The sequence below is a fragment of the Aotus nancymaae genome, unplaced genomic scaffold (assembly GCF_030222135.1).
Source record: "Aotus nancymaae isolate 86718 unplaced genomic scaffold, 86718_ANA_hifiasm-v0.15.2.pri h1tg000064l_1, whole genome shotgun sequence".
NCBI classification, from domain to species: Eukaryota; Metazoa; Chordata; class Mammalia; order Primates; family Aotidae; genus Aotus; species Aotus nancymaae.
The window spans coordinates 25,814,770-25,828,348 of NW_026988479.1; the positions used below are offsets into that span (position 1 = coordinate 25,814,770).

General features: G+C 43.5%; 1 protein-coding gene across 1 annotated transcript; it reads left to right on the plus strand.

Moving 5' to 3' along the window:
- Positions 1–11,876: 11,876 nt before the first annotated feature.
- On the plus strand, positions 11,877–12,724 carry IRGM (immunity related GTPase M). Its single transcript, XM_012450522.2, is given in 1 exon segment — positions 11,877–12,724. A coding segment is annotated over 1 exon segment (621 nt). The 5' UTR covers positions 11,877–12,009; the 3' UTR covers positions 12,631–12,724.
- Positions 12,725–13,579: the final 855 nt, after the last annotated feature.

The following is a 13,579-nucleotide window of genomic DNA, read 5'->3' on the forward strand; positions in this document are numbered from 1 at the left end:
TTTCTCTTGAATTACAGCATTAAGGATTTCAAAAGGCATTTTGTAATTTATACCATTTCATTTCATAATCCTATGTCTTTTCTCTCTGTTTTAAAGCATATTCTAAGGGTAAAACTTTTTAACTTTAAACTACACAGTGAATCACTTTCAATATGCCTTTCCATAATTTAGAAATAAAAGTATATGAAGGAAGAGTTCTTACACTGTTTGCCTTTTGTTAAATATTGGTGACTTATTGTATGAACCCATTTCTGAAAGAAAAACCTGAGTAATTACGTAGAAGAGGCTGGTTTTCTAAGCTTAGTTAACATCTATTATTATTTCATTGTCAATTTTACACTAACTTGGTAAGTTTCCTGCTTAATCTAACTCCTCTAAATTGTACTAAAAAACCTACCCTGTTCCTGGTATTGTATTTCTCATGTCTTCACAAATGTACACTGAGGCCTTGCCTTCCTGGGCCATCGGCCGGCTTAGGTAAAGCCCATGCCAGACATTGCACCGTTTGCTTTCTGCAAGTTGTCTCATTTAAATTTCAGAACTACATTCTTATTTTGTAGTTCTATTATTATTCCAATTTTATAGTTAAAAAAACTGAAACTCAGTGGGGTAAAGTAACTTGACTGAGATCACATGGCTAGGAAGTGTTAAATTCTGGGTTCCAATGCAGAGCTGGACAGAACTTAAAGCAGCGACGATAGATTTTATGCAAGGAAAAAAAAAATGATTGCAATATAGGAAGGGAGATTCTGATAGAGAACTAGGCTTAATTCAAATACAATCAGAATAAGTGGGGATTTATAGACAAGGAGCATGTTGGAGAGGGGCATTTGTCAATGGAAAAGCATTAAGAGGAGACATCAAGTCTGGGGGAGTCTGGATGAACCAACCTAACAGGCAGGATGGTCAGACATCACCTAGGGGATTATAGGGATGAGGAGTTTGATCAGATATTAGCCATGAGAGTGGAGAGTTTTCTAACTGGCTTATCAGGATTCTTGCTAAAACTGGACTCTGTAAGTACTCAGATGGGTCTTGGGGAGAGTGTTCAAGGGAGCCTAACAAAAGTTTGGTAAGGCAAAGAGTGTTTGTCACTAATAGTGTTCGATTCCAAAGCCCCAAGCTCTAGGCACTCATTGTATGGCTGCTTAGAAAATGTCTGGAGGATGGCAATTAAAATGTGAAGAAGAAATTGTAACCTCTGTCCATCTAAGGAGCAATACAAGAAACTGGGATTTTTAATCCTGGGGAACAAAATAATTAAATATGAGGGGAAATAAAACTACCTATCTGAAAACACTTCACCAGTTGTGTGGAGGCGGGAAGCAGACATGTGTTATGTGACTCCAATAGGCAGGGCTTGCTGGGGTTATTGGAAGTATCTTTAAGTCTAGTCCAAAGAAGAACTTTTAAGTATAGAGTTCTCTAATCATCCAATGGGAAGGTTCAGCAGGAGGTGTTCAGTAGAAGGTGCTGAGATTAGCCTCATAATAATAATTCGTGATGCTATAAAGGGGATTCCTGCAAGCCAGGCATGAGAAGAATAGGAGGAGCAGAGCTAGGTAGGTTCTGAGTTACCTTACAAATTACAGGCCTTGATTCCAGGATTCTAATAATGTAACCTTTGATTTGCTAAGAAGATTGTGTGCTGCTGCAGTGATAACTTGGAATAGATGGTAAATTACTCAATTTGAAAAACAGGCACATTGCCTTCTGGTAGGCACAACAATTGCTTATTTCATCCACTGTTCTTTGATGTGGTGGAAAGAAAACCTATTAACACCCATGAAGTGTTAACAGATAAATATATTTCCCTACTTGTTCATACAAACTTTTTCTCCAATGTATTTGTCACTGTAACATCCCCTACTTAAGTATATGTTCATTATTTCCATTTTCATTACTGTAAGTAATTGATCCCTATTTAACTTTATCTTTCTATCAGTCAGCTATCTATCATCTATTTGAATTAGTTTCCTAAGGCTGCCATTACAACTTACTACATACTTGGCTTAAAACAACAGGACTTAGTTCTCTTAGTACTGAAATCAAGGTGTTGATAGGGCCAGGCTCCCTCTAAACGCTCGAGAGAAGAATCCTTCCTTTCTTCTTCCTAGATTCAGGTGGCTCCTAGCAATCTTTCCTGTTCCTTGGCTTGTGGATGCATCCTCCGGTCTCTGCCTTCATCTTCACTTTGCCTTCTCTGCGTCTCTGTGTGCTCCCTCCTCCTATAATAGCACCAGTCATTGGATTTGGGACTGACCCTAAATCCAGCATAATCTAATCTTTGTGGTCACATGCTGCATAACGACTTTTTGGGCAGTGACGGACTGTATATACCACTGTGGCACCGTAAGTATTTAATGGAGCTGAAAAATTCCTATCACCTAGTGATGTTGTAGTTGTCATAATGTTGTAGTGTAGTGTATTACTCACGGGTTATGGTGATGCTGGTGTAAACAAACCCACTGTGTTGCTAGTAGTATAAAAGTATAGCAAATACAATCATGCAGTAAGTAATACTTAATGATGATAAATGACTGTTACTAGTTGGATATATTTCCTGTCCTATACTTTTTATCATTATTTTACGGCATACTTTTACTTATTAAAAAAATAGCTAACTGTAAAACAGCCTCAGGTAGGTCCTTCAGAAGGTGTTGCAGAAGAAGGCATTGGTATCCTAGGAGATGGCAGCTCCACGTGTGTTACTGTCTCTGAAGGGCTTCCAGTGGGACAAGATGTGGCGGTGGAGGATGGTGATGATGATCCTGATTCTGTGTAGGCTTAAGCTAATGTGTATTTCTGTCTTAGTTTTTAATAACAAAAAAAAACCCTCAAAAAGTAAAAACAATATCCTCATTTCTTAAAGTAGGAAAAAAGTTGATAGAATAAGACTATAAAGAAAATATTTTTGTGCAGCTATACGGTGGGTTTTTGCTTTAAGGCAAGTGTCATTATAAAAGAGTCAAAAAGTTAAAAATAATTACAAAGTTTATAAAGCAAAAACGTTACAGTAACCTAAGGTGAATTTATTACTGAAGAAAGAAAAGTCAAAAAAATAAATCGAGTGTAGCCTAGGTCTACAGTGTGTATAAAGTCTACAGCAGTGTATGGTAATGTCCTCGGCCTTCACAGCCACTCACCACTCATTCACTGACTCACCCACAGTGACTGCTGGTTCTATAAGCCCCACTCAATGTAAGTGCCCTATGCAGGTATACCATTTTTATCTGTTATACTATATGTAACATGTCTTTTCTATGCTTAGGTATGTTTGGAGACACAAATATTTACCATTGTGTTATACATGATGATACATCTCTGATGGATGAATACCTTGAATATTACCCATGGATACCCAGATCAATTCAGCAGCGTGCAGAGACGAAGAGTTCAAAAGAGGCCACGACTGAGAAGAGCTAGGATGAAAGAGAACCAGCCTACAACAGATGGGAAGTAACCTTTGTTCCTGTTCGTTCTGCTAGGGACCTAGATACACAGCAGGCATGCCCCTGTACTCCTGCCTACTACTCAGTCGCTACGTGAACTGGATAAGGAGTACTTTATTCTACGTTCTTGGATGAACATCAGCTAGAGCAATGGAATAATAATGGGACTTCAAAGAACTAAATTCTTCAGGATTTCTTGAGTGCCTACACATACGTTATTCCTACTTCAACTTCACAAAGCCTGAATGAAATGAAAATAACTTTAAGATAATGAATCTTAGACACAATGGGGGAAAAGCTCGGGACACTGGTGGAGGGGGACCGAGGACCTCAGCCCATTTGCAAACACTTTCTCTTCTGTCAGACACCCATGCTCCCCTCCATCTGCAGCCACCCATACCCAGGGACTAACCATCAGAAAAACACCTAGTATCTCTTCCCTCACTCTCAAATTCCCCACAAAACACATCTCTTCTTGCCGCCTTTTACTTAACTGGCTGTACTTGGCTCAGCTCCCTCGGCTCCTACTGTCTTTCCAAGAAAGTCCCATCTGATGGATGTACATTTTTTGGTTTTGGAAGTCACAACAAGGAGGTAAGAAGGGATGGCAAAACCCTTTGGCACCTACCTTGCTGTGGCTGAGTGGGGCTGGGCTGTGATGGCAGATATAGGGACCCTCGTTATGGATGAAACCTGCACGGGTCTCTTTGCATACTAGTGAGGGAATGTATTCTCTCCCCGGGTCCACAAGGGGGCACAGTTTCAAAGGCAAGAACTTCCCAGTGCCATACCTCTCCACCTTCTCCCTCCGGGGCCTACAGGTCTTTGTTTAAACTTTTGCGCGTGTGGGAAAATAATTAAAGTCAGTCACTCCAGCGGGAGTTTGGGGGAATTCCTTTCATAGGCCCAGGAAAATTGAACGAGGTGGGAATTCCTCCCAGATTAACAGTCCCCTTCTCCCACCTTGGTGTAGACTCCATCTTTCTGGATCCCCTCTCATTCACTGTGGGAGCTATTTTTCACTCCTCTCATTCAGTGTGAGAGTGTTTTTCACTTCTCTCTCTCTCTCTCCCTCTCAATCCTCTCTCTCTATCTCTCTTTCTCTCCCCAAAATAAATCTCTTTCCTGTAAAACATTTTGGGTGCGATATTTACTCCAAGGAGCTCACCGTCACTGGCTGGGTCCACTCCTCCATTCCTGGGCAAGTGTGAGACCTAAGGACCTCAGGCCCACCTGATCAGGGAGGGAATAGGGCCGCCATCCCTCTGGTAACATCCTCCCCTTCAGTAACACTAGGGCAACCAGAAGTTTTCTTAGTGTGGCGCCCACAGCCATGAGGGGTATCACTGATGATTAGCATCCAAAGAACCTGAGGCCCAAAGCAGAGATAATGAGCTCCAAATCTCTTATTAGGTGGAAGACTGAGATTCCCATCTGATTTTTTTTTTTCAAACCAGCCAGAGTATTTGGAACAGAAATGCCTGATTTGTCTGTTAAAAAGTAAGAGAATGCTGAAATTTAAGCTCTGGCTTAAATTTAAGACTGGCTTTTTCTTGAAATCTTCATATATGAAAAAGGAAAGTGAAATCAGATGATGCTTTTTCCTCTTCTCAACAAAGCTGGTATTTCAAAGAACAGAAGAGTGAAAGGCTCTCTGTCCAGTAGTCAGGCCACCGGATGTGGATGGCTCAGTGAGAGAACGGAGGGTGAGAAGCCACTGGGGCCAAAACTAGGGCTCTCAGTGAGTGAGGAGTGGACAGTCTTCAGTCAGCAGAGTTGGATTTAGGGTGATATGCCAGGATTTCTGGGATCAGTGCAAAGACCAATGAGAGCCTCCTCCTTCCCCTCCCTGCTCAGCCCCTGGGGTCTTCTTCCTCCACAGTGACTACTGGTGAGTCTGAAATCTCTTTTCCACCTATGCTCCACTGAGGGAGACCTGGCCTTTGGGTCCTAGAGGCACAGTGAGATAGAATTAAGGGATCTGATCTGGAATCACTGAAAGCAACTTGATGCCTTCTCATCACTGCCCCCCGCATCACAGCTCCAAAAGGGACACATGATACTCCCCAAGAATTGGCTGGAATAATTCTCTGGCCATGCTCAGGGAATATCCTCTTTCCTGGTCACACTCAGGTAATCAGAAGTCCAGACGTTCTAATAAACAAGCCCCAGACCCTTGTTGAACTTAAATCTCCCTCTCCCCAGCTCTGTCCTGCCTTGGAGTGAGAAATCAGCAGTAGGGACAAGAAAAGAGTCAGCTTCTGGTCTTTTCCTTCCTCTACCTCTTCTGCTATGAGCATCTGATGTTTGCAACCCTTATGAGGTGTCTGTGTGGGAGTGGGAAAGGTGGTGAAGGGTAGAGAGGTGGGGAGAGGAGAGCTAGTGGTAAAAGTCAGGACAGGTTTCCCTTGTCATACGGTGACAATCTGGCCTTAATGGCCTCTGGGGGTGGTGGTGAATGTGATTGTCTATCCTCTAGTATGAGACACCATGAGGGACCCTCTCTGATATTCCTTTTGGGGTCTTAGAGATGGGCAAAGCCCTAATCCACAGGTTTCCTCTCACCTCCTCGGTGTTTACAACAGCTGGGCAACCCCAGTATCTTTCAACTGAGGTCCTGTTGACTATGTTCTGCACACTGGGCTCTTCCCTCTAGCCCTTACTGTTGGCCTTTGGTAAAAGCACATTCACATGCCATTTCAGTGATCCTGTCATCCTGCCTCCTTAACCTGACAGTTGTCCTGTTCTGACCTGGGCGAGGAGTCAAGGGGGTAAAGCCAATCTCACAATCTCATAGCTGCATAAGTGATTTTGGTTTTGCAACTTCTTAGTTCTGTAAATCTCCAGAAAGCAGACACACTATCATCTTACTAGTCTCACGGCCCCCTTGTGCTGGGGCATCTCTTCACTTACTTTAAACATCCTGGGGGGTTTTCTTATGGTCCCCATTTAAAACAGAAGGAAATGAGATTCTCTGAGAGGTTAAGCAGATGCCCAAGGTCACTCCTGCTATAAACATGCATGTGCAAGTGTCTTTTCATATAATGACTTATTTTCCTCTGGGTAGATACCCAGTAGTGGGATTGCTGGATCCAATGGTAGTTCTACTTTTAGTTCTTTGAGAAATCTCCACACTGTTTTCCATAATGGTTGTACTAGTTTACAGTCCCACCAGTGATGTAAAAGTGTTTCTTTTCACCACCTCCATGCCAACATCTGTCATTTTTAAATTTTTAAGTTCTGGCCATTCTTGGAGGAGTAAGGTCGTGTCTCATTGTGTTTTAATTTGCATTTCCCTGTTTATTAGGGATGTTGAGCATGTTTTCTCATATGTTTGTTGGCCACTTGTCTATCTTCTTTTGAGACTTGTCTATTCATGTCTCCTGTCTACTTTTTAATGGGATTATTTGCTTTTTCTTGCTGATTTGTTTGAGTTCCTTGTAGATTCTGGATATTGGTCCTTTGTAAGATGCATAATTTGCAAAGATTTTTCTCCTACTCTGTGGATTGTCTGTTTACTCTGCTAATTATTTCTTTTGCTGTGCAGAAGCTTTTTAGTTTAACAGGTTTCATTTATTTACATTCTTGTTGCATTTGCTTTTGGGATCTTAGTAGTGAATTCTTTGTCTACATCAACATATAGAAGAATTTTTCCAGTGTTATCTTCCAGAATTTTTATGGTTTCAAGTTAGATTTAAGTCTTTGATCCATCTTGAGTTTATTATTATTATTGAGACAGAGTCTCGCTCTGTCGCCAGGCTGTAGTGCAGTGGCACAATGTCAGCTCGCTACATCCTCCACCTCCTGGGTTCAAGCAATTCTCCTGCCCAGCCTCTCAAGGAGTTAGGATTACAGGTGCCCACCACCATGCCCAGCTAATTTTTGTATTTTCATATATATATATATTTTTGAGACAGAGTCTCACTCTGTCATCCAGGCTGGAGTGCAGTGGCACAATCTCGGCTCACTGCAACTTCTGCTGCCCAGGTTCAAGCAATTCTCCTGCCTCAGCCTCCTGAGTAGCTGGGATTACAGGTGCCTGCCAATGTGCCTGGCTAATTTTTGTATTTTTAGTAGAGACGGGGTTTCACCATATTGGCCAGGCTGGTCTCGATCTCTTGGCCTCTTGACCTGCTCACCTCAGCCTCCCAAAGTGTTGGGATTACAGGCGTGAGCGACCACACCTGGCCGTTTATTTTTGTAGAAGATGAGAGCTGTGGATCCAGTTTCATTATTCCACATGAATCATCACATTGATTTTTTTCCTCAGCCTTTTCTGATAGTGATCAAACAGAGAAAAAGCCTGGGATTTGGTCCACATTGGTTTTTGGCTCATGGAGTTCTCTGATGTGCCAGGCTCCACATCTGTGCTAAGGTCAGGTCTTACTTTGCTATAAGTACCTTTGTTTGGGGATCAAGCTAATTGGCCTGGAATTAACTATATATGACCTTACGGGGGAAATCTATTAATCTGTGTTCTTCATTCTGCATGTTTTGGCTCGTGAAATTAATTCACTGGATTACGACCACCATTAAAAAACAAACAGATGAAAAAACATTCATAGAATGGAATAGAAGATGTAGAGTGTATTTAAGGCAAATTTTTGTGTATTACCTTGCATTCACCTGTGTGCATTTATTTGTGTGCATGTGTACTTGGTTCCTATATGAAGTGCATACCTCACTCAAAGTCTCACTTAGTAAATTTAAGAATATGCTCCTTCTAGCGTCTGTTTTTTTTTTCTTTTTTTTTGTATGGTTGCCACTGTGTAATTGAACGTGGTCCCGTGGCTCCTTTTAGAAGGGCCTTTTCCTCCTCTTCCAAAAGGACTCCTCAGCCCCTGTCTGGAGGAGGGTATCTGGCAATATAATCTGGGCAAGATACTCAAAGAGCCGAGCTTGGAGCAATTGCAACCCAGGCTGAATTCTGATGACCTCTTCTAAACTCCCAGGTCAATGCTCCTGGAGGCTCATGCACACAAACATAGGCACACTGACAACACCGTGAAGACACTCCAACCTCATGCAGAGGAAACCGTGCCCTCATTGGCCTGGCAGTGGCACAGGGGTCTGGGCAAGCACAGCACAGAAGAGTCCTGGCATAACTGAGATAAAGTATCTCAGTTGTAAAAATAATTATTTTGGGCTCAGATGTGTCCAGTGTGCAGCTGGTGAGCCTTCTCCACGGGCCCAGCAGAAGTAGATCATATGATCAAGGCTTGAGAGTGGGACAGTCGAGCTGGGGCTGCAGGGGCTAAGGCTCTTTCCACAGGGTTCAGCAGTGGTGCACAGGTAAGCAGACAGGTTTGAAGATGCTGGCTCCGTTCACACACATGATCACAGACAAAGCCTGGAAAATGATATGGTTTGGTGCCGACCTCCCACACTCACCAAGGACAGTGAATACCCTGTCCTGTTCCTTTGTACCCAAGCAGACTGTGCTTGAAAATCAGATGTATATTAGTAGGCCCTGTGCTCAGCAGCGACCGTTTAGAAAGGGAAGTTAATTTATCTGTCAATTAACTGTCAATGTACTGTGTTTTATTAATCAAACAAAAATATGTTCAACACCTGCTAGGCACGAGGAGTCTAGTGGAAACGTTTTATGGTTAGTGCCAAGACCTGTGTGTGTATTAATATGATGCCAAGCATTTAATACCTGATGAAACAATACTTTCTAGGACTACTTGGGTTAGAAAATAGCCCCGCCACAGACCCAAGCCCATCTCCCGCCTGCATGTGCTCCTGCTCCACTCCCTTGTGCACCTATCGGATGTAATGTTGTGGGGAAGGGGAGTCTCGGTTCCTCTCCTTAACCAGCCTGCCTCCTATCCATGCAGAGACACGTGGGCAACATTCTGAAAGCCACACCTCCCCACTCCCTTCTCCTGCTAGGCTGCGAGGGATTCCACTGAAACCTGGTAACTATGCTGCCGCCTTCCCTCCAGATTCTATGGATTACCTCTTCCTCTTTATGGACTAAAAGCAACCATAGGCTGGGCGTGGTGGCTCATGCCTGTAATCCCAGCACTTTGGGAGGCCGAGGCGGGTGGATCACGAGGTCAAGAGATCGAGACCATCCTGGCCAACATGGTGAAACCCCATCTCTACTAAAAATACAAAAATTAGCTGGGCGTGGTGGCGCACGCCTGTAGTCCCAGCTACTTGGGAGGCTGAGGCAGGAGAATTGCTTGAACCCAGGAGGCAGAGGTTGCAGTGAGCCGAGATAGCACCACTGCACTCCAGCCTGGCGCCTGGCAACGGAGCAAGACTCTGTCTCAATAAATAAATAAATAAATAAAATAAAAAATTTAAAAAAAAATAAAAGCAACCATATCTAAGTAGCATTTGATGAGGAGAAACTAGTTATTTACATAAACCAAAATAATTATTGCTGCAACAGAGAAACTATATAGCAGCCACAGATGAAGTCTGGCCTGAGGAGGTCAAAGATCAGTTGCTGCCCTTGCCATATGATGGGTTATAAAATCTTCCCAAGACAAGTGAGGCACTGAGAAATTGAAGACTCAGATACAGCCCAGAGAACAGGGCCTCTCTGATCCATCTCCTCCATTAGAGCCTTGCCTCATATCTCATAGATGGGCAGCTGGAGTCAGTTCTCTGTTTCCTGGACCCTCTAAAAGGGCCAAAAACTGGACAGATCCATTGTCCTGGGCACTCAGGAGGCAAGATTCTGTGTGTGCATGAGCGTATGAACACATATCATGTGAGAGAGTGTGTGGGCACTCGGCACACCAAGCATGAGTGAGTGTAGGGCAGTGAACACGTGCCAGCCTATGTGAGTGTATATATATGTGCACAGGGTACGTGAGCATGTGTGCACTAAACATAAGTTTGTGTGAATGTGGCACCATGAGTCAATGTGTGTTTGTATGTGGGGTAAGTGAACATGTTGCAGCCTGAGTGTGCAAGTATGAGTGTGTGCAACAGGGATGAATGTGTGTATCAGTGTTTACATGTGTCAGCTTAAATATGTGAGGGTGTGTGAACATGTGTCAGTGTGAATATGTGTGGACATGCACAGAATGCAATTGAGTGTATGTGTGCATGCTGAGGGTGAGAGTGTGTGAGTGTGTGGGGGGGGGTAACATGGCTGGGCATGGGTGAGTGTGCACACCAAGTGTGAGTGGGTGTGTGAAGAGTGCTGTGTGTGTTCACAATGAGTGTGTGAAACAGACCTGCCAGGCCATGTTAGGAGAATTACATCACCTTCTTTTAATCAGTCTCAAATACCTGCCTCCATGGAGAACCTGCAAGAGCCAGGTTTGGCGAATGTAATGATAATCAATTGTCTAATCACTGCAAGAATCACATCACCTTCTTTTAATCAATCTCAAATGCCTGGCCTGATGGGGAACCTACAAGAGCCGGGTTCTGCTCTTCTTCAAGGCAGTGATTACACAATTGATTATCATTGGTGAATGCAGTGATAATCAATTGTGTAATCACTGCCTTGAACAAGAGCAGAGCATTTGAGTATACTCTCTCCTCTCCGCCGCTTCAGTTGGGCCCAATATGACAATCCTAATGGAAGCTTGGGGGTCAAAGGCAGGTGGCTTACTTCATATATACTGTAGCATTTCAGGACTGCGCTGCACGTGTGATCCCCTGCCTGATGAGGTAAGTTAAGAGTTAAAACAGGGGCAGACCACAACTTCAAGTAAGCAATGGGAATTGGATGTTTCTTGTCCTCTGGCGCCATCTTCAGCAGAGAAATATATAGGTCACTTTTACTTGTCTGGTCTTCGTCATGAAATATGTACTGAAACTTGTGAAGGAGCATTCCTACGTTAGGATAGAGTAAAAGAGGAAAAGACAAAAAACTCTTGGGCTTTTCAGGAGCCTTGGTTCATCCTCTGCTATTCAAGCCACCTTAAGACCACATTCCTGCTTTGGACGCTGACTATTGGAGGCACCGGCCTCAGAGCGTTCCGCAGGGGCCCTACCTTTCTTGCTCCCTGAAGGAGTGTGCACATTGCTTGAATGAGTGCTTTTTGATTGTTTTTAATCCAGTTGTCTTTGCTGCAGTCTTCGCTGAGGGCTGGGAATGCTAAAAGTCAGATGATTCATGTGCAACCTGTCCATCTAACTCACCTGCTCTTCTACTTCTGCAGGTTACTCCAGTGCCCACCAATACGACAGAGTTCCCACGTGCCCTCACTCACACTCCATCCTTTAGCCGCATCCTTAACCTCTTTTTGTCACACCATAAGCATTTTTATTTCCTGAGATGGAGTTTCACTCTGTCTCTCAGGCTGGAGTGCAGTGGTCTCAGCTCACTGCAACTTCCACCTCCTGGGTTCAAGCGAGTCTCCTGCCTCAGCCTCCTGAGTAGCTGGGACTACAGGCATGCACCACCACACCCGGCTAATTTTTTGTATTTTAGTAGAGACGGGGTTTCCCCATGTTGGCCAAGCTGGTCTGGAACTCCTGACCTCAGGTGATCCACCTGCTTTGGCATCCCAAAATGCTGGGATTACAGGTATAAGCCACCACACCCAGCCAGCATTGGGGTATTTTATCGAAGGCAGAGGTCATGAATGTTGAGAGAGCCTCAGCAGATGGGGACTTGCCAGAGGTGGTCTCTGCCATCAAGGAGACTTTGAAGATAGTGTTCAGGACACCAGTCAACATCGCTATGGCAGGGGACTCTGGCAATAGCATGTCCACCTTCATCAGTGCACTTCAAAACACAGGGCATGAGGGGAAGGCCTCACCTCCTACTGGGCTGGTAAAAGCTACCCAAAGATGTGCCTCCTATTTCTCTTCCCACTTTCCAAATGTGGTGCTTTGGGACCTGCCTGGTGCAGGGTCTGCCACCAAAACTCTGGAGAACTACCTGATGGAAATGTAGTTCAGCCAGCATGACTTCATCATGGGTGCATCTGCACAATTCAGCATGAATCATGTGATCCTTGCCAAAACCATTGAGGACATGGGAAAGAAGTTCTACATTGTCTGGACAAAGCTGGACATGGATCTCAGCACAGGTGCCCTCCCAGAAGTGCAGCTACTGTAAATCAGAGAAAATGTCCCGGAAAATCTCCAGAGGGAGCAGGTATGTGAACCCCCCATATTTATGGCCTCCAGCCTTGAACCTTTATTACATGACTTCCCAAAGCTTAGAGACACATTGCAAAAGACTCATCCAAATTAGGTGCCATGGCCCTCTTCAAAACCTGTCCCACACCTGTGAGATGATCACGAATGACAAAGCAACCTCCCTGCAGAAGAAAACAACCATACAGTCTTTCCAGGATACCTTTGGCATCTGGGCTGAAGATGATTTTGTGAAGTGTCTGAAGGTCTTTTAATCGTTCTTTGGTGTTGATGTTGAATCCTCTGGCAGGTGGCACAGAGAATGGGCAGGATATTCACAGACTACATGAACATCATGAAGTCCTGTGATGCACAGGGTCTCTGCAAAAGAGATGGGAAATGTATGTGCATGACTTGCACAGTCATGAAGGCATTTCTTAGCCTTTTAAGCTACATCCTACTGTTACTTCAGATGAATGAACTATAGACACTTACTAGAGATAATTTCTCAGAACACCAAGACTACCTTAAGAGAAGTCCTGAAAGACCACATCAACCCACAGTGACAGCCAACTTGAAAAAAGTCCAGCAGGCTCTTTCTTGGGTGGCACTAAGGACTGCAAATTATCTTCTCCATGGGGTACACTTTTCTCACTCTAAATCAGAGAGATTTAAGTTAATATTTCCTTCTGTTACTTTGTGTTATGAATTTCTTGAAATAAGAAGGCAGGTTGCTTGAATCTCAAGATGGAGAGTATCAGTAATAACAGACTTCTGGGCTTACAAACCTACAATTGAAATCTACACAAACCTCTAAAACAGAAAAAAGTTGTAACCATGTTAAAGGGTTCTAGGTTCTTGTTTTATCCAGAGTGTGAGTAAAGATTTTGATTAAGTTTAAACTGTGGTTTATGAGTAATGCCTAATATCTTAAATTTATAACTAATGAAGGAATAGAAACTGTGCAAATAACTTGCAAGTGACAAGAAAAACAGTAGTATAACAAAAATACATGCAATCTAAAGGAAGGCGTCAGAAAAAATATAGCACAAAATAAAATGTTACAT